The sequence below is a fragment of the Rattus rattus genome, chromosome 1 (genome assembly GCF_011064425.1).
Source record: "Rattus rattus isolate New Zealand chromosome 1, Rrattus_CSIRO_v1, whole genome shotgun sequence".
Classification (NCBI taxonomy): Eukaryota; Metazoa; Chordata; class Mammalia; order Rodentia; family Muridae; genus Rattus; species Rattus rattus.
In genome coordinates, this window is record NC_046154.1 from 103,184,070 (window position 1) to 103,205,748 (window position 21,679).

At 38.4% G+C, this 21,679-nt stretch overlaps 1 protein-coding gene across 1 annotated transcript in view; it reads left to right on the top strand.

The window, feature by feature from the left end:
* The first annotated feature begins 602 nt into the window (after positions 1–602).
* The window catches only part of Smc2 (structural maintenance of chromosomes 2), a 47,481-nt gene continuing 26,404 nt past the window's right edge, over positions 603–21,679 (top strand). The window contains exons 1-14 of the mRNA XM_032904421.1: positions 603–757; positions 1,526–1,748; positions 2,823–2,972; positions 5,973–6,095; positions 7,658–7,696; positions 9,017–9,127; positions 9,307–9,351; positions 10,516–10,749; positions 10,942–11,091; positions 17,653–17,886; positions 18,726–18,885; positions 19,288–19,405; positions 20,086–20,224; positions 20,939–21,058. Of these exons, the coding sequence (XP_032760312.1) occupies positions 1,581–1,748; positions 2,823–2,972; positions 5,973–6,095; positions 7,658–7,696; positions 9,017–9,127; positions 9,307–9,351; positions 10,516–10,749; positions 10,942–11,091; positions 17,653–17,886; positions 18,726–18,885; positions 19,288–19,405; positions 20,086–20,224; positions 20,939–21,058 (1,791 nt within the window). The 5' untranslated portion in view covers positions 603–757; positions 1,526–1,580. The remainder of the gene's footprint in view (positions 758–1,525; positions 1,749–2,822; positions 2,973–5,972; positions 6,096–7,657; positions 7,697–9,016; positions 9,128–9,306; positions 9,352–10,515; positions 10,750–10,941; positions 11,092–17,652; positions 17,887–18,725; positions 18,886–19,287; positions 19,406–20,085; positions 20,225–20,938; positions 21,059–21,679) is intronic.

The window sequence follows — 21,679 nt, forward strand, 5'->3', positions numbered from 1 at the left end:
GCATATGGTCCCCTCTGGAAACTGGACCTGTTTTGTGTTTTTGTTTTTTCAAAGCCGGCGCCTTTCATTCAATTAATTACGGCCTCCACTTTCCAGAAATCTCTGTAGTCCGTAGAAAAAGAAGTTTCAGAAGATTTTTCTGGCCAGTGTTAGTTTCCACACAGTAATCTCCAAGCGGGGAAAAAAAAAAAAAAAAAAAAAAAAAAAAAAATCCCAAACCCCTAAAAAAAAAAAAAAAAAAAGCGCAGACTTGGAGGAGGCGGAGCCTGCGGACCTTAGCCAAGGGCCCGGGCCCGGCAGCCTGAGAGGGCCAGAAAGTGGGCGTGGACGGTAACGAGCAAGGCCCAGACCAGGAAGAGGTGCTGCCCGGAGCATGCCTGACGCGATGTCAGCACGACCTAACTGCATTTTCACTTTCCAAACTCACAACGGTATAGTTCCCTACTTTCCAATATTTAAACTATTATGTAATGTCTCTGTGTGGTTTCTGTGTTTTCCATTGGGGCAAAAGATGAAACTCTTCAGTCAGGCATATACTAGGCACCAACAGAGGACAGACGCGTCGGAGGTGGGGTCCTTTGCTCGCGCCGAAATTCAAAGAAACAGTTCCGGCACGGTTGTTGGCTACGGCGGATGCTGTGGCCGGGATGTTGGCGTTCTCCCGGTAGCTCCCGAATACAGGTCGGGTGACCTCGCTGTCCGCCTCCGCGTCGAGTCGGAACTTTGCTGGTACCCCTGGCCGGCCACTTGGTGGTTGGTGCGTAGTGCGGCCCTTGGCGGGGCCTGGTGCCAGGCGGGAGTTGGGGCACTGGGGAGGGCAAGATCCTCAAGAAGGGACTTCAAACGATAATTAGGGATGTTGATTGTTGTTCATCCATAAGGTGAATCGAGAAAGACTTGGGGAAGCGAGAGAACACGGAATTTTAAAGCGAGTCTGTAGAATGGATTCACTTCGTCCTTAAGGTCCATCCACTAACTACCCGGGTTCTGAGAATCGAGCGTTCACAAGAGTTAAGGTCGAATGTAGGCAGAAAGCACAGCAGAACTGAGGATGAGTTGCAAAGACGGATGAATGCCGACTAATGTCATCTTTTATTGCCATGAAGGAAAAGGAAGGAGAGGATGGGTGTGCGTGCTATTTAGGGAGATCCAGAAGGAGTCATGTAAGGTGACATTTATGCAAAGTCGTGTGCAGTAAATAGTATCCAGTCCAGTGGTATCTGTGGCAAGGAGAATGAAATGCAAAATAATCAGTAGTCTCTGTTAACTACAGTATTATTAAAGTGCAACACGACCCTAGGAAAGTGGACAGGAGTGGTAAAGGTGATTTTCAGGTTAAATATTTAGCTTCCTGGCAATGACAACGGTTGGATATTTTAAAATCCCAGCCAGCTGATTTTAGGAGAAAAAGTAGTTTGGCAGATGTATTTTTACTTTACATTATTGTGCATCCTGTCATATTTATGTGATTTGGGTTTTTTTTTTTAACATTCTACTTACATGATGTTATTTCTATTTTATACAGACCTGGCCTGTAGCTTGCTGCCTAACAGGCTTAACCCAAGACAGTATAAAAAAAAATGTATGTTAAATCAATCATTCTCGAAGGATTCAAGTCCTATGCACAAAGGACTGAAGTCAATGGTTTTGACCCCCTCTTCAATGCGATCACTGGTTTAAATGGTAGTGGAAAATCCAATATATTGGATTCCATATGCTTTCTCCTAGGCATCTCCAACCTGTCTCAGGTAAAGTGTAAACTTTTTGACTTAAGTGAAATTTGGCAAGAGAATCTGCTGATCTGTGGTGATTTTGGATTTTCTTCCTTTGCACATTTGTTCTTCTTGTGAATTATGTTGTGCTATGGTACAGCCATTTAAGCAAACACTATTACTATTCTATGCTGTAGACAAAAAGATAGAAACAGAGGCCTTGCCTCAGTTTGGTCCTCTTAGCACTGTTACTTCAGGTAGTCTGTGTCCTCAGTCTATACCTGCTCTTCTTGGAGGGACTCTAGCTGACCTTTCATGGAAACCTGGCTCTGGCAGACCTTGCCCTTCTCACACATTCCCTTTGCTTGCTAAAAACTGTTAGATTGCATTCCTGAAACTAGCTACCAAGGTCCAGCCACTTCCACCTCCTGAGGCTGACTACCAAGGTCCAGCTATCAAAGTATTGAAGCCCAGCAGTCAAAAACCCCACTTTGGCTCACCTAACTAACATGCCCAACCAAAATTAACCAATTCATTCTAACATGGGGGTGTTCCTTTTTCTGCTTATAAAGTGCCATTTGCCTGTGGACCACAGGGGTCTTCTGTCTGTCTAGAGGAAGTTGTTTACTCACCCAACTCCAGAACTCTCTCTTCCTGTCCCATTTCCCCTTTTCCCTCACTCTTCCTTTATCTCCTGTCTTTGGCTCTTATTCCCTTCCTTGCCCTTTGGGACAAATAATCTCTTATGTGCTGAGAAGATTGTCTTGGGTTGTGGTGAGCCAAGACTGGTCCTTTCCCTTGTGCTTGCAGTGCCCTTTTAGTGTGAACTAATGGATGGGGTGTCGATTAAAGTTCATAGATACTACTTCCTTGAGTTTTGAAATTAACTTTGGTTAGTAAAATTTCAGAACAGAAAGAAAGAACTGTTGAAAAGTACATATTATAAATTATTGTCTGTAGTACTTGATTTTCTTGCACACAGATGTGACTGCCTATTTTTACTTAACACTACAGAGGTTGGTTTTCCAGCGCAAGACACACACTGTTAATCCTGCACTTGTACAATATGATGCTTTGTCAATGAACTTTCCTTTCCCTCTCTAATTACAGGTTCGGGCTTCAAATTTACAAGATCTGGTTTATAAAAATGGACAGGCTGGAATCACCAAAGCCTCTGTTTCAATCACTTTTGATAATTCTGACAAAAAGCAGAGTCCATTAGGATTTGAAGCTCATGATGAAATCACGGTAACAAGACAGGTGAGTAGTGTCAGAGATCTGGATGACTTATGTTGTATGACATTGTTTCTCAGGAGATATACTCACCCCAGATGGGAAACTAGCAACAGACCAAAGTATGAGTGCCACTAAAGTTCAGCTTGGTAAACCATTGAATTGTACTAGGGTTACTTACAGGATTTGGGATAAGGAATTATTTAGAGGAATAGAAATGACTCAAAGACAGCTGCATCATCCATGGTGACAACTCATAAAGCTAGGAACAGAGAATACTGCACAGCCTGCAGCAACTCCACAGATGAGAAGAGTATCTTTTCTAGTATCTGCTCTAGTTTAGACAGAACTCAGTGGGTCCAAAACTCTTCCAGGCAGCTGGTCTGGTCTCAATGGTGTTTATACCTTTTCTCTTCTCAAGAATCTTCTTTGCACTTCAGCTTCCTTGGGGGAGTCAGCTTTTATTGCTTGCCCTCACAGGAAGGCACCTAGTGAATTTGGTTAGTTTCAGGGACATCCTGAAGCTTCCTGGAGTTGTTTACTTTTGTTCTGTTGAAACTTCCTTGGGGAATGGACCATTTCAATGTTGGAAGAAACTGTTTCATAACACTTTTCCATAAGAAAGCAATGACTCTCAACCTGGGGATTAAATGACCTTTTCACAGGATCACCTAAGACCATGGGAAAACAATATTTACATTGCAATTCACAACAGTAGCAAAATAACAGTTATGAAGTAACAAAAATAATTTTATGGTTGGGGGGGTCATCACAACTTTAGTACCTGTATTAAAGGGTAGCAGCATTAGTAAGGCTGAGGACCACTGAATTAAGAGTTTCTCTGCAAGACAGCTCAGCTGATCTCAGCATCTTGAAAGCAATTGCACTTTGCAACCAATCTTACTTTAGAGTGTCTCTCAACAGTACTTCTTACATAAGCTTAATGGGAGTGGGCAATGAGTCTGGTCAGCTCCAGAGATTTCCTGAAGGTTTTAAATGGCTTACTTCCTGAATCTTAAGGAGTTTTGCTATAGGATGGAATGTTTCACCTCCATTTAGATATAGCACCCTGAGTCTGATGAAGGAATGTTGTCCCTTGGAGGGACAACAACTCCTTACAAACTTCAAATCTAAGGTGTTTCGCAGTATTGCTCAGTAAAAACTGCCTGGGCAGTTCTTAGGAATACTGACTAGAATCCATTAGAATATCTTTCCTGTAGAGTCTTGGACACCTGCATAATGATTCTTAGGCAATAATGAAGTGTGTATTTAGCCTAAAGCTCTATCATCTTTAAGAGACGTGAAAGGGATCTTGAAAGTCTTCTCGAGTAAGCACTAAGCTATGATTAGAACTTAAGCTATGCCATGTTTAGCTTTCTTTGCTGTGAATGCCTCCTGTTATCTCAGATCTTGCATTCTATTCTGGTTTTGTAAAGAGGTTATTAAAAACTAATCTTAAATTCAGCAGAAGTCTAGGAATTTAAAAGTTTTATGCATTAATCTTGGTTCTCTTGAAACTTCCAAGATGAAATCTGATTTTCTGTATATTTCAATATTTAAGTTGTCTGCAGGTCTAAATATTTTAACCTTACCAGGGCTTTCATGGAATTTATTTCCAGTACCTTCATTTGCCTAATCACACCAAGTATGTAGCAGCCTCTCTGTTCCCTCCCCTCATACATGTATAATTTTCTTTTAGTTCTATGGCCTTCGATTTAGAGTGACAAAAAGGCCTAGTGAAAACAGGTGTGAACCAAACAGCATTGCTTCATTTAGATTCTGTACTAGCTTCCTCAGGCTTTCATTCCAGTATGCATCATAGGATTTGAAACCACTCTGATTTTGTTATATGTGTTATTACTTAGCTTCATTATTGCTATTTCTTTTAACATTATTAAGGACCTTTCTTAAGTCCATAATTGTTTTTCTTATATCAATGTTGTCAGCTTCTCAATTTTGTTTTTATTTTATTAATTCTATTTTTAAAGATAGAATTTATGTAATGTTAACTATATAATTAATTCATATAATTAATGTGTAAAACTAATTCTAAAATTTATACTAATTTTTTGAATTCTGTTAAATCTCACCTTTTTATCTTAGTTTGTTAATATAGGCTTTTTCCTTTGTTTTATTAAGCTTCTGATTTTATTTGTTTGGCTAGATTAGGACAGAATTCACTTCTTTATTGAGTTTTTAGGTTGCCATAAACAGCTACTTTTTGGGGATTGTCTATATCCATATATTTTTCTCTATTTCGGTCATGAGACTTTAATTCTTAATAGATATTTTTTAACAAATTCCTTGTTTTATTTAAGGATACACTTCCCAACCTACTAATCCTGAAAAGAAAGTAAATTAACTTTATTAAGTGTTTACTAATTACTGATGTGTGCTGGAGATTGTTAAATGCAGCGAGCTAAGTCTTTCAGACACCAGGAGAAGCAATAGCCATACCCTAAATGGCAGTTGTGGAATTACTGTAAAATGTAAACAAGACAAGCTCTAGAATGTCGTGATGAACCCAAGCTGAAGCACCATTACTCACTCTCTCTCTCTCTCTCTCTCTCTCTCTCTCTCTCTCTCTCTCTTTCTCTCTCTCTCTCTCTCTCTCTGAAGTCATCAAGTGTCACTTTAATGACCTTTAGAGTTTTGTCACGAATTCATACCAAACTGCCTATGTCACTAACTTTGAGTACTTTTGTTCTCCTTGGAAAGACAATAATTAACTTAAAGTGTGGTCAATTTCAGAACATGGTCAGGAAAGAAAAATGCATTGTGTATATATTGGAAAAATAATGTTAGATGGGAACTGAGGTACTGAGTCCAATGCAGGTCAGGAGGCTTATGCATAATTACATTAATTAGTTAGTGAGAGCACCTGAGGTTTGACTATGTCATGTCTACTATTATTCCAGTTTGGGGTGCCATTAGTTATACGGAATAGTGCAAATTAATAGACTAATTTAGTATTTTGGTACAAAGTGTTCCTGTATCTTTAAAGTTTGTGAAATGCTTCCTTTTTAGGTGGTTATTGGTGGCAGAAATAAATACTTAATCAATGGAGTGAATGCCAACAACACCAGAGTCCAGGATCTCTTTTGTTCTGTGGGCCTGAACGTGAATAACCCTCACTTTCTCATCATGCAGGTATCTTGTTGGCATCATTTTGTGTCTTCAGAGTATTTTTATTACCTGCTATATTTACTTTATTATATAAGAGAACTGTGGAATTTTTCTTTATATCATTTTATTTGCATATTCTGAATTTTTGATATTACGTGTTTTGTTTGTAGATTTTTTTTTATAAGTGAAGCCACTGTGTACTAAGTTAGGGGGAAAAGTCATGTGTCAGAATTTTATAGTTGACAAAATCACTACCACCTCTAAAACCAACCCATAAAAAAAGTTAAGAAAGATTTTTCATTGTAGCTTTCAAGGTGTCTTGCCCATTACTGACCAGCTCTACTACTGTGTTCCTGAGGTGAGGCTGGAACACCACATTGGAACAGCATGGCAGAGTAAAGCTGCTCACTTCTTGGGATCCAAGAAACCGAGAGAGACAGATGTTCCTTTAAAACCCAGTTTCTCTAGTGAGACTGCCACCTTCCCTAGTTTCTAGCCTTCCAACATTCCAATGATAACTGCCTCAGTGACGGAACTATTGATTAGGTCAGTGTTCTTACGATCCAATCATGTTCCTGCAGCCCGCCTCTGTATGTTTCATTGATGATGATACCTTTAACTCATGAACCCTGTGGGGGAGTTCTTGATATCATAGAATTGTTATCCTGTTTTACATGATCCATTTTAAAACATTTTATTATTTCAATAATAAAGTGAAAACTGTCCTCCTAAGACTTAAGCAGATGTGAAATAATATATTGTTAATAAATAAATAAAAACACGGTGTTATTTTCTCTGGTTCAAAGCAGGAGTCAGCCAGGATCCTGATGGGACCATGTGTTTACCTACTTTAGTTGCTATAAGGAACGGAACAGCATAGACTGGGTGCTTTCTAAACAACAGTTTTTTTGTTTATTTTGTTGGTTCATGACTGTCATTGCAGGACAGTGAACATGTCACAGGTGTATCCAGGGGAAGAGATGAGGGATGAAGTATGGCTGAACTCACTTTTTATTATGTGTTTAGTCAACAAACCACTGAATATCATTAATCTCTTCACTAAACAACTGTCACTAAGTCCCACCTCCCAACCTTGTCCCTTTGGTGATTGAGTCCCTAACATGAATTATGAGGGACATATGCAAACTATCTAACATAAAAATAGATTCACTGTAGTCTGGCCTCAAAGCTAACACCTTGCTATCAAGTGCCTCTGCATCGTGACTTGTAATCTGAGGCCTGAGAGGATTGGTTTTGGAAATGAATGCAGTTGATGATTTTCTGCCACTGAGCCAAATCTAATTTCACTTCAGACCTGGAATCAGGTGGTCCACTTTCTGAAGATATATTTGCAGGGTTTAAAAAAAAAATCAAGAAATACTTAATAAGCCCATGTCTATTTTAAAATCTCATCCTTCTCCATTTGTATTACTGATCTTCTCAGACGTGTCCTGAGTTAACCTATATCATTTAATAACTTAATTTGTGTCACACCGATGAGCAACAGCCACTTCCACTTAAACAGTGAATATCCAACATTTTCTAGGCTCATTGAAGTAATATTAAATTTGTTGTTTTCTTTTTAGGGCAGAATTACGAAAGTATTAAATATGAAACCACCAGAGGTAAGAATACCAAGAAGGATTAGAAGGTAGCTTCATGTTTAGCACTGTGTCCATAGTTAAAACATCTTGACTGTATAAAGCAGCCTAGCTATGTTGGAATGAATTACTAAGGAAAAGCCAGATAGAAAAACAGTACATATGAACTTAGTTTCTTTTCTAGCATACATTATGTGAAATAAAGAAATTTTAAGTTACCTTGAAACTAGTTGATATAATCAAGTGAATCTTTTATTTTTACTCTTGCTATCGAAAAGAGTTAAAGAGATTGTAATTGACCTTACTACTGTATATAAGGTCAAGTTTACTTTCCCTCAGGTGCAAGCTTAGTGAAAAATTGTTAAAACTGGCTAACATGTGCAAATTATAATGGGTTCACAAAAAAAGAAAATCGTCTAGAGCAGTGGTTCTCAACATGTGGGTAGCAACCCCTTTCAGTGGTAGAATGACCCTTTCACAGGGGTCACATAATCAGATACCTTATGTAATATTTATGTTACTGTTCATCATAGTAGCAACATTTAGTTATGAAACAGCAGTGAAAATAATTTTATGGTTGTGTGTCACCACACATGAGTAACTGTATTAAGAGGTCATAGCTTTAGGAAGATTGAGAAAGACTGTTCTAGAGATTGGGACTGAAGAATAGAAGCTGTTTTTAAAGGTGCTGGCATGCATTTTCACTGCTTTGTTTAGTCATTAGACATGGTGTCAGACACTGCATAGAGAAAGGAAGTGCAGAGAAAGTTACTTGTCATAACTCTTAGTGCTGCAGTCAGTAAGCAAATATTCCATGCTTCAGCCTTGGAATAAAATAGTGAAGTTCAATGTAAAACAGTTGTAAGAGCAAACTTAAAAAATAGAAGCTGAGTGGGGCTACTTTTTTTTCTTTAATTGCCTTTTTTTTTAAGTATAGAATAGAGTTTATTCAGGGCATAGGGAGGGGAGTCAAGAGGGTAGTAGAGGCAGAGAAAGGTAGAGACAGAGTCTAATTGCCTTTGTATACTTATATTTGAAGGAAAATAAGAATCAGCAGCTTGAATTTTAGTGATAAACATTGGTAAATTAGTGTAGAAGAAGGCTTGATTCAGGAACAAGAGTGAAGCTATAAATATTTCTTTAAATTAAATGTCATTGACATACATATTTTAATCTGGTTAACTTATGATATACTATATATGTAATATATATAATGTATTATATATGTGTGTGTGTGTGTGTGTGTTACATAGTAAAGTTCTGTTGAGGTCAATGTATTGTTATAATTAATTTTAAATTCCAGTGAGACGTTGCTTTGAATTCTTAATACAATTGTTATTTCAGATATTATCCATGATCGAAGAAGCTGCTGGAACCAGGATGTATGAGTACAAAAAAATAGCTGCCCAGAAAACTATAGAAAAAAAGGAGGCTAAGCTGAAAGAAATAAAAACGGTAATTGAAAAAGACATGAAATAGTTTTGGAGAAGAATCTTGATTTGAAGTTTTATGCTGTGAATCAAGAAAATGTTTTACTTTTCAGTTGTTTTCCTTGTCTTACAAAACAGACACCTAGATGTGTTTTGTGTTGGTACCTGATTTACTGAAAATGGTGGCTTTCTTTTGTATTCTAGATACTGGAAGAAGAGATTACGCCAACGATTCAAAAATTAAAAGAGGTAATACTAATTCTTTGATATATAGTTGGAACTGTTCTCAGAATTAGTGAAAGTACTTGTTATACAAATACTGATAAAATGTCTACCACTTGAGAATTTTTCTGTGAGATGAAATGCATTCAAATTAGTACTCTAATCCAGCCTTCTCCTTCCAGTGGATGTGTATTTCTTCTATTAAATCATAATGATATTGGAGAATAGTCTTCATAATCTTAGAAATGTTAATGACAGCATTGAAGAATAGCAAATCCACTTTTACTGGATACTTAGTATTGATTAGAACATTTTAAAAGATAGAATTCTTAACCTTGATCTCTTCAGAGTGAATTCCTAGTATGATAGTAGCTATCACAGTAATTATCACAGTTCATTTATAACATCTTATGGTAGGATTGTGTTCTTTCTATATATTTGCAACCCCAAGCATCTTAAAACTTGGCAGTATTGGAGTGTTTGTAGAACACATTGTTTTTACCCACCTAAGACTTATTAACTGCTTGATAAAATTTAGTATTCTTTAACTTTATTGTGTAGGTGATTTGAAAAGACCAAAAAACTGGCAAATTATAAATTAGAAGTTTAAGCCTAACCTTCAGATCCCTCTTTTGTCGTATTCTTTCTAAATCTGTGGCAGGGGAGGCAATGAAGCTACTATGAATTTTTCTTTACCTTCAGCTTACAGTTTAGTTGCTGCGTTGCTTCTGTGGGTCCTTATGTGAATCAGCTTCTCTAATGTGGGGGCAGGTGGTTGTAGTACTTGGCCATTCTGTAGGAATCCTAGGAACACTATTGCCAATATGTTTAATAGTGTGCCCTGGTGTCTATATGCACTTTGTAGACTGCTGTCACCAGTATATGAACCGTAAAACACATTTCCTTGTTAAATAGACTGCTTGTTCATGTTTTAAACACACACACACACACACACACACACACACACGTACACAAGGCTTTGTAGAATTCTCTACAGACAGTATAATGTTATCTTAAAAGCCAGAGTTTTGAGGTTATAGTTTCTAAATGCTTTAGATAACGTCTTTAACGACAAACAAAAGTCAGATCATATAAAGAGAAATTGATCCAAGTTTGCTGTAGTGAAAATTTCCCCAAATTTGCTTTAAAAGTATGAATTTGAATCACTCTTTATGGTGACTTTTCTTTCAGGAAAGATCTTCTTACTTGGAGTACCAGAAAGTGATGCGAGAGATCGAGCATCTGAGCCGTTTATATATTGCCTATCAGTTTTTGCTGGCTGAAGATACCAAGGAACGCTCAGCTGGGGAGCTAAAGGAAATGCAGGATAAAATATTAAAGCTTCAAGAAGTACTGTCAGAGAATGAAAAAAAGATAAAGGCTCTCAATTGTGAAATAGAAGAATTGGAGAAGAGAAAAGATAAGGTCAGAACAAATTAGATAAACACTGGAAAAAGTAAACCATGCCTTTAGGATTCACTGGGCAGTGTTCTACACATTCTTTTGTTAATCAAAAAAGCAATGATAAGTTTGTAAACCGTAAGCACATCTTAAAATCCACGGGGAAAAAGGTAGCATGATGTGTTAATTGATGTGAATCGTGTGTGTTGATTGTAGGAAACCGGAGGCATCCTCCGATCTTTAGAGGATGCTTTTGCAGAAGCTCAGCGAGTTAATACTAAGTCTCAAAGTGCATTTGACCTCAAGAAGAAAAACCTAGCCAGTGAAGAAACCAAGCGCAAAGAGCTAGAGAAAAACATGGCTGAGGTAAGCAGATAACATTTATTTCCAATGATGTTCATTTGTCTATAGTGTTCATATTTAATGTCAGCTACAGGGTAAGTTTAGTTGTTTGTGCCAGGAATACAAAATTGGGAAAAAATAATTGAAAAAAAAATCTCTGCCTTTCGGGTCTGTTTGGGGAAATGCTAAAGTAAGTGACTAGATAGTTGTTGTACAGTGGTAAGTGATGTGGATAAAAAAGAAAGTGGGGATAAAGAAGAGGTATGAAGAAAGCCCTGCCCATAAGTGTTCTGAAAGCCAAGCGCGATCCTGACTACACTACAGAGAATACATGCGTGAGGCTGAGTGAGTTCTTCCGCATTGAGGCTAGGTTCTAACTTCCTAGCACACGCTACTCAAACACCCTTTGTAGCTGAGGATGATCTTGAACTTCTGGTCTCCTGACAATACCTCACAATTGTAGGATTATAGGGGTACACTGTTATGCCTAGTTTATGTTTGTTTCCTTCATGCTAAGCAGAACTCCACCAACAAAGCTGTGTCTAGTAACCCCCATGTCCCCTGCTCATTTTGTTTATATTTTTTTAGAGGCTCTTACTTTGTAGTCCAGGCTGTTCTGGAATTCCTGTGTACTGAACAGTGATGGGATTCTACAGTAGCCTCATGCTTACTGCGATTATAGGTGTGACCTATCATGCCCAGTGAATAAAAATAATTCTTAAGAAAAGGATAGACATAATAACTGACTGGTAATATCGGAGAATTTGGAGGGGCTTGGTTTACTTGGAATAACTAATAAAATACATTGAGTAATTAATAAGATAGACACTGGTAGTAAAAATCCAGTGGTGATGGATAGAGTAACTCAGACTTCTAATCCCAGCACTCAGGAGGCTAAGGTACCAGCTTCAGGCCAACTTTGGTTTCAATATGAGACCCTGTCTTTAAAAAAAAAAAAAGAGGGGGAAAGAAACATTGATGATTCAGAAACTGATGGGAGAAGGTGAGAATAGGGTAGACACGAGTGTTCATTTTGAGTAGACAGCCTATCCAAGGGCTGGTCAAGGCAGATCCTTCATTAAACTAGAAGTTAAGCATTTGATCTCAAAGGTGGTGTTCGTGATAGAGCACAGGAGTGTTTCAGGGACGCTCCCACTGGGTGATGGAAAGTAGACATTGCTTTAATGTCATGAGAACAAAATATTTTTTCACCCTGTCCTATCAGATACTGTTATAGGTAAAATAATTATAAATACAAGCAATGGAAAGGTTTTAAATAAAATGTCAAAGCGGGTTGAGTATGTTTTAACAGTTCTGTCTGTGGTACTCAACTGCAGAAATTATTGATTTTATGTTTGATGGTTTTTTAAATTGGGTTTATTAAGGCTTAAATGTGTGGTTCTCTGCCTTGGCTTTGGCTCATTTCCCCCTTACTTTTGCGTTGTCCTTTAGCTTCAGCACAGGGTTACAGGAGTATTCCATTTCTTCTCTTTTTTGTTTCCTTTTCTGTGTCCTTTATTCTTGATATTTAAATGTTTGCACGCCCCAGGCTAGTGTGTAGACATCTTCATGTTCTATTCATATTGTTTCTTAGAGAACTCTCACACTCCTGTATCTCTAAGTACAGTCAGTTTCAATGCTTTTAAATCAAAGCTGGACTTAAATTTTTCCATGAACTCTGTCTAAGTTTGACTACGTACTGGTTGTCTGGTTAGCAACTCTTGAGAAGAAGTTTGGTAAGACAGACAGGAAACAGACATACACCAGATACTTGTGGCTGGGCAAGTTTATCAGTTAGAGAAGGTCAGCAGCAGTTTAGCGTTTGTGAGCTGCTTTCCTCGGGCTCAGGAAAGTCTCCCCAGGGAGTTAAGACTTCTCTGTCACAGCTGTAGGCACAGGACCTCAGAAAGCTGCCTGCCCTGGATTTTAAATGCCACAGTTATTTGAACATCAGTTGCTGAGGAGAACTGGAATACCTACCAATCTCTTCATAACTCAGGGTGCCACGCTACCAATAAATTCTACAGCCATTCTTTGGGACCATACCAGAAAGAGGAAATTTCAGTTAGTCCAGGGCCAGCTAGAGAATTGTTTTGTGTTCTTGCCCGTGGCCCAGAAAAATCCCCTTGGCAAAGCTAGTACATTTTCTTTGCCTAAGGCTAGCCCCTACTCTAGAGGAGATTTGTCTCCCTATAGGTTGTTACACCATACCAGAAACACACTGCAGCATTGTTGAGCCTCAGCCAGAACTCATGTAACTAGGCCCAGGAGAACCACTGCCACATGCAAGACGGTAGGAATGGTCAGACCTGCCTAGAGCACTGACTTGGCTCAAACCCTGGTGCTCCAGGATCTGTTCAAGGGCTGACTTCAGAGCTTCCTCTGCTTGTGTTTCAACAAGAGGTGTTGGCAATTGTAGATGGAAAAACCATAGCTCTGTGTGTGTGTGTGTGTGTGTGTGTGTGTGTGTGTGTGTGTGTGTGTGTGTGTGTGTGTGTGTGTGACAGGTAAGACAGGGTTTCTCTCTTAAGCCTACTTGTCCTCAAATGGCCTGGAACTCTTTCTTTTCCTCCCAAATTCTGTGATTATACAGCCATCCCACGTAGTCACATCTCTCATCTTAAGGGAATACAAGGTAATTCATTCTGATTTTTCTTGAGTGACCGTGGCCAGAGAACATAGATTTAGGCTAACAATTCCATTTCCCTATGTGGAAATAATTTACAGAACAAAGTCATGACAAATATAAATACATTGGTGAGCACAGCAGAGAGGCAGGTACAGTGAGACGAGGGAGCTGGTCTGTAAACCCGAGATAGTATCTGAAGGCATTCTTAACTCTTGGATTGCAGAAGTTAGTGTTTTGCTAAGTTAATAGCTTCTAAGAGGTTTCAAATTATTGTCACATAGTGTTAGTTCAGACACAGAATGGGACAAAGCATGGCTGTTTTAGAGGGCTAAAACTAGTCCAAGTTAAAGCATTTAGTCTCTAAAACTACAAAACTCTGCTCTCCATAGTATTGAAATTCCACTTGGTATATCAATCTCTGCAGAAACTAGGTCCTTCCAGGACTTTTCACAGCCAGCTGCAGCTACTTTTCAGGAATTTTCATTCACATAATCACTTTGGCTAATAAGTTTACAGCAATTCTGTTGTCTTTAATGCAGTTCTTGAGGAGTTGAAGGAGTCTAAAGGGCTGCCAGGACCTTCCATGACAGTGGTAAAAATCAGCTGCTATGATCTGCCATAGTATCATGTCATTCTTTTAAGAACACTGACTCATTTGTATTATCATAACACACATAAACAGTGGTTTTACCTCTGGGTAGGTTCCTAGTGTTCATAGCATAGAGCTGTAGGCTCCTGACCTAGTGGTTCATCACAGTTTTAGGGGTTAGACCCTGAGATACCCCTGGCATAATTAGTGTACAAGATTCCGTCATGGGCCATTCCAAGGATTGTGCAGGCTCTAGTCAAAATGCATGTACGTTCTATTATGCATGTCAAACTCACCAGGTTTTAAAAGCAGTGCATATACCCTAACTTGTTCAGTGCTTCTAATGGCCCCTTAAAACTGGCAAAACTGGCATCTTACCTAAGAGGATCAAAAAGTATTGGACATAGGTTTCATAATAGGTTCCACCAATGCAAACACTTTATTTAGACTGGGTCTAGGATACTTCCTGGATATTTTGTCCAAGTGGTGTTAGCAGTCAGCCTGTGGGATAGTGTAGCTAAGAACGACCTTGCACTTACTGAGATTCTAAGTGTGTTTCACCACTCCTGGTTTATGTGGGCCTGGGGATTAGTGTATTAGGTTTTCAGTTAATACAGTTATGTCTGTGTGATCATGATTTTGTTGGATAACCTATTGGGCCATGGGACATTTATGTAGCATGAAGTAAGTCTGTCCTGTTGTAGCATGAATCCTTACCCGTGAGGTAACATACCCACTCAGACAGAAATAGCATTCTCTTCCATATCAGCCAAAATACCAATGCAAATAAATAATACGTTCTGCAGTGGGAACCAAGGTCACTAACACCCAGATGTCCCAGAGGGCCCCCGGCTCAAAACAGAAGCACTAGATCACTGCAGTCATCCTACTATCTGATGTCATCATCTTAATTTTCTCCCTGAAAAGTGATTCATTTCTGTTTGTCCCTTGTCTTGATAGGAGTAACAATGTCAGTGTCTTAGTCTCTTTTCCTGTTGCTCTTTATAGAATATCTTGAGAAAGCAACCCAAAGGAGAAAGTTGTTGGAGGGAAGTTAGAGCAGCAAGAAGTTGAATTGGCTGCTCCCATTGGACACAGTCATAAAGCAAATAGTGCTGAATGCTTGTGCGCACCTCATTTTCTCCTCTGTACAGTTCAGAATACCAGCCCAGGGAATGGCGCCACCCTTGGTGGGTGGGCAGTCCCACCTCAGTTAACCTAATCAGGGTACTCTCGCACAGGCATGTCCAGAGCCTATCTCCCAGGTGATTCTAATTCTCATCAGGTTGCTAATTGAGATGAAAAAAATCAAGCAGCCAATTGGGCCTACAGTACCCCTTTATCAACCAGATACCTTAGCTGGGTTGCATAAATCTTTCTTAGCCTTTCCCTATCTTTCTTTTAGATGGTCTGTCTTTCTTAAGTCTTGTACTGTGCATTACTTCCCTCCCAGATGGCTCAGAGCCTGACAGCCTACTTCTTAAGAATTCTAATACTTGGAATATGAAATTACATATCTTTCCCCAAAATTTGATCTTAGGCAAACTCCCACATGTAAACCCCCATACCCCATCAGATGTGTGTAGCGAGCTCATTAACATCTAGAGAGAGTCACCAAGGCCAGTTTACTGTCTTTCTCCCTAAATTGTCAGCCGTGTATCTGTGCCCACAAATAGAGACATGTCTGTTCTGTACTGGGATTCGGGCTACAGCCACTGTGGGCTTTTCAGTAAACCAAACTGTCTCCCTGTGAAGCATTCTCATTCACTTCACTTGTTACCAAACTGGCTATATCAACATCACTCGGCAAGTTATGGAAATCAGATCTGTATCATGTAGAAGCCTGGGTTATATTGTGGGCTGTTTCCACATGACCTTGGAAAGTTGTCGTGGGTGGATAGAGTCTGTCCATTTGACCTGCAGCTGAGGGATACCAGGAAGCATCCTGATCAAGGGTCACTGGAATGAAATGGGATGTACCCAGTGTGATGAGAAAGGCTGTGTTAAAGCATTATAGGATATCATATTTCTTAGGGGGAGAGAGAATTAGAATACAGGCTTAGAAGTTACATTGTTAGCACATTCTCCATCTAAACAGGGAATAAACTAGATCAATCAAAGCCATCTGAGGAATAGTCCTTTAGTTATATTTTTATTTTCCAACTACTTACTATTTTTACCTGAGAGATTAACATAGTATGTAAACTTACCACATCCACTATAGAAGTCATAAATTTTTCCCACCAATGCTGAATTTTCACATCAGTTAATGGTACCGCTATTCTCCTTGTTATTCAGGCCAGAAAGCCTACAGTTGTTTGTGAGCTCACGTGAATCCATCACTGCAAGCTCATTTGAGCTATTACCTCCCATTAGGGCTATTGCAGCACTGGCTTAGGATTGCCTGGCTTTTACTCTAGCCACTCTATAGTTCGTTCTCTACAGAAACTAAAGTGTAATCTGTTTATATCAAAATTTATTTCAAAGTCAATGCTGATTAAGTAAATGTTTATCATAGCCTCGTGTGTGCTTTGTACTATGACTTCTGGCTCCTTTTATATTCTTGCTCTAAGTGCTCCAACCACTGTTCCTCAAAGCCCTGTCACCAAGTACAATGCAACTATTTATATGCTCACTCTCCATCCATTCTTCTCAAATGTCTTGTCATCCAGGTTTTCTTTATTCCTAAAATAGTGACTTCCACTGCTTGATGCCTCCTCACCTTGCTTTATTTCATCATGTTTTCTACCATAGAATATAAACTCCTTACACATACGGTTTTAATGTGTGTATTTAATATCTTGGGACAGTATCTAGTGTATAGTAAACAGTAGTAAATATTAGATGAATCACAATCAAGTCGTTCAAAATACCTGACCACCTTCATGCAAATAAGAACTTCTCCTGTCATTGTTGGTATCTAGTCTGATATCAGATACCTGATAGATATTACTTAAAAGGTGTTAGGTATTAGGAATACTTTGTAATGCTTGAATCTTCGTGCTACGTTATAAAAAATATATATTCTTCATTCTAAAACTTTTAAGTGTGACTTAGGGAGACTGTCATTTTACTTTTATAGATTTTAGAACTGATTTTTAAGTTTTCTTAAGACATTTCTTTAAATATATAGTAACTTTATCCCATTTTCTCCTTGATTTTACTATCCCATTTGGAATAAAAATACTGAATTATGTAGGTGTAACATCCCCCAAACAGCTTGTTTCAAAGTGAGAATTCAATATTTACAGTTAGGACAGTTAAAGTACTTTTTTACTATGCCCACTCAAAGTTATAAAATCTAATTACAAAGTAAGTTGAAAGTTGTTTTCTAAAATACCCTTTCCCTTTGACATTCTTCTTAAAGGACTCTAAAGCATTAGCAGCAAAGGAAAAGGAAGTTAAGAAGATAACCGACGGACTGCACGGCCTTCAAGAAGCAAGCAATAAAGATGCGGAAGCTTTGGCTGCCGCCCAGCAGCACTTCAATGCGGTGTCCGCTGGCTTGTCCAGTAATGAAGATGGAGCAGAGGCAACTCTGGCCGGTCAGATGATAGCCTGTAAGAACGACATCAGTAAAGCGCAGACTGAGGCCAAGCAGGTATGTACAGGGGCTAAGCATGCTGTGGCAACCGCCGCTGTGTGAAACTCTGTTGACTGAAGAGCGTTGATGCCACAGGTCCTTTGCTCAGCCTGTAGCAGTGCTTGCTTTTTATGCAGTGAAGGGCCACTTTGAAGTATGTGCTTGGAAACATGAGTTTATTAATTACTCCTAATCACTTAAAAATGAATTTTCAACTTCATTCAGAATTGACAGGCATAAAGTTTATAAGAACTCGATACTGTAAAAGTTTTAAATTACTGTTTTTAATTAACTTACTTTGAAGAAATTGGGAAAAACTATAATCACCATTCAGTTTTAGGGCAGGGATACCCTGAGGATAAAAGTACGGCTTTAAGAAGGAGTGTTCACTTGTATAAATTCATAAGGGTAAAAATTGTCACCTTTGAACATCAGATTTGTGGCACTGAATTTCTGTCAGTTTAGCTTCTTTCTGTAGTGTCTTGTTTCTCATCACTCAATGCAACTTCTTTGCTGTGGCAGACAGGATTCACAAATGCAGTTGAATAAAGTTAAAAAAGGCTTGAGATGAAAAGGAAGAGGACAGAAATAGTGACATGCCCCTGTCTGGTGTCTGGTTAACTAGCTACTGGAGTCATTCTTTCAGAAACTTTCTCAACTTCCTTAATATGCTGTAGTAACTTCACTTTATGCTAAAGTATTAATTCATTTATGTTAATATTTTTAAGACAAAAGAATAATGTTTTAATATCCATCTAGGATACTACGCAATTTTATTTTCAGTTCCGATGTCTCTTGGTTGGATCTGTCTGAACCTCGGTTTAGTGACTGCCCGTGTTGCTGCGTCCCCCTCACAGGCTCAGATGAAGTTGAAACACGCCCAACAGGAACTGAAGAACAAACAAGCAGAAGTCAGGAAGATGGATAGTGGGTACAAGAAGGATCAAGAAGCTTTTGAAGCTGTGAAAAAAGTTAAAGAAAAACTTGAAACCGAAATGAAGAAGCTAAATTACGAAGGTTTGTCTTAAATGTCCTTAAGGTTAAATCTTTAGGAGGGTTTTATGCATAGAAACTAAAAAAGGAAATGAGTATGTATTACTTCACCTGATCATTAGAGAATTATTCATAAATGCAGCCATAAAATTATCTAAAATAATCCTGTACATTTTGATAATTTCTTATTTGATCATTTGAGTGTTTAAAATTGGTATTTGTTTTCACTTAGTAGGCGTTAATATCACATGTTGTTTGATGTTGGGAACATGCCCATTTGATACTTGGTAGGAATTTTATTTAATACTAGCCAGAAGTTTACATTTTGCTGCTTGGAGTACTTCATAGAAGTCGAGGCCATACTTTTCTTAAGTGGTAGTGTTTTTCAGACCTAGTTTCAAGCTGCTTATGATCTTTACTCCTCAGACAACAAAGAGGAAAGGCTTTTGGAAAAGCACAGGCAGCTGTCTCGTGACATCAGTAATCTAAAAGGAACCTACGATGCTCTCTTGGCCAAGTTTCCCAATCTTCGATTTGCATACAAGTAAGAGATTTAAACCTTATATGTTAAGGCAGTAATTAAAAATATTAATTGATTAACTGAAGTATATGAAATGTTGGGTGGAGGGTTCTTGTGAGAATAACAGATACTAGTATCACTAATTTTAAAGCGAATTCAGTGATTTCGTCTCAGTCAAACTACTTTTCATCTCTTGCATCTTCTGGCTTGTTTTACCACACAGGACTCGTCAGACATTCATTTTCCTTGTTTTCAGGGGCAATATTGAACATTGAACCCTGGGTGTCAGGCAGGTGAGGGAAGTCCCCACCTCCTGAGGCAGATTTAGAGTTATTTGTGAGAGGTTAGAACACAGAGTTGCTCTAATGTGGCTCCATGGTTCAGAGCACACACTGCCTGCTCTTTCTGAGGACCCAAGTTCAGTTTCCATCACCCACATCACCCACCCTTAATGCCAACTCTTGGGGATCCAACACCCTCTTGTGGCCTCCACAAGAAACTGCACTTTACCTTCCACAGGGACACCTGCATGCATATAATTAAAGACAAACGATAAGTCTGTGTTAATTTACTGAAATATTTTAGTTGCTATTCAGAAAATAGCTGACATTTTCTAACTATTCTAATTCATTTGTTTGGAGCTCTTAACTAGGATAGTACAATATTTATCTAACATTAATTTTTGGTAACTTCTCTGTTTTTAGGGACCCAGAGAAGAACTGGAATCGAAATTGTGTGAAAGGACTTGTAGCTTCTCTGATAAATGTGAAAGATAATTCTACAGCCACAGCTCTGGAATTGGTGGCTGGAGAACGACTCTACAATGTTGTAGTAGACACAGAGGTAAATGGATTTTAATTAAATAAATTTAAGATTAATACTCTGACTTAAAAAAAGATCACGTAATGCTGGAAAAGTTGTGTGCTTTTGTAGCTCTCCAAGCTACTTAATCTTTTTAGTTAATTTTCTGACAAATTTAATTTTTCTATTTTTTATTTTCTATTTTGCTGTGCATATTTATATTTACATTTGTAAAATAATCTGTCAATGTTTTTATTACAGTAACATTTTTGTGTGTGTTATTTGCATGCACACACAGTGCATATGTGTGTGTACACACATATGCACACACAGTGCATATGTGTGTGTACACACAGAAGCCAGGAGAAGGATCCTCCGTAAACATTGTATTTCCAGATGCAGTTCCCTTTCTGATTGCAGACTTGCACCCCTTTACCTGTTTCTGTGCGCTTGCTCATCCTACCACACCTCGCCTCCTGTTCTAGCTACATCAGCTTTTCCTTTTAAGATGCTGTATTCAGATGGCATTGTACAGTAATTTTTCTGACATACATCACTGAGCAAAACACTGACCAAATTCATTTACATGCCCACAAAAACATCTTTAGTAAGGTTGAATTACAATTATTTTATATACTTTGAAGATCTACCTTGGGAAAAACACACCACGGATATATTTATTTGATAATGTATTCCTAAACTTGTATACATTCCATTATAGTGTTTTTTTCTTACAATTTAATATGTCTGTTTTAGGTTACTGGTAAGAAACTATTAGAAAAGGGGGAATTGAAGCGTCGATATACAATAATTCCTCTCAATAAGATTTCAGCCAGATGTATTGCTCCTGAAACTCTGAGGGTTGCTCAAAATCTTGTAAGTCTTATTGTCTTAATTAAATGTTTATCTCTTCTTTTAGCTTTAGGAAATAGTAATTTTAAGGGATATACTCAGGTAGAATTCTGGTCAACTGATAAGATGGCCCCTATTGTAATGTATCTGCTAATAAGAAAATAGATGTGTATAAGGAAATACATTTTTATTTTACCATACGTTTTTATTATTTTTTTTTAAAAAGAATTGGTTTTATTATTATTTGTTTTATTTAAGGATGTGTATGAATATATGCTCATGTCCTTGGATGACCTGGAGCGGGGGTTATAAGCTGCCTGACTGGGTACTGAGAACAGAACTGTCCTAGAGGAGCAGCTAGTATTCTGAACAGCCTTCTCTCTAGTGCCCCATTTTGGGTGTTGAACACTGACTAAAAAATGAAGCTGGGCTGGAGAGATGCCTCAGCTGTTGAGAGAACTGGCTGTTCTTCCTGAGGATCCAGGTTCCATTCCCATTACCTACATGGCACCTCGTAACTGTCTTTAACTCGAATTTCAGGGGGGTTTACCACACTCATACAGGCATACATGCAGGAAAACACCAACTCACTTGAAGTCATTTTAAAGAAGAAGCCAAATATGTCTTCAACAAAACGAGCTTATT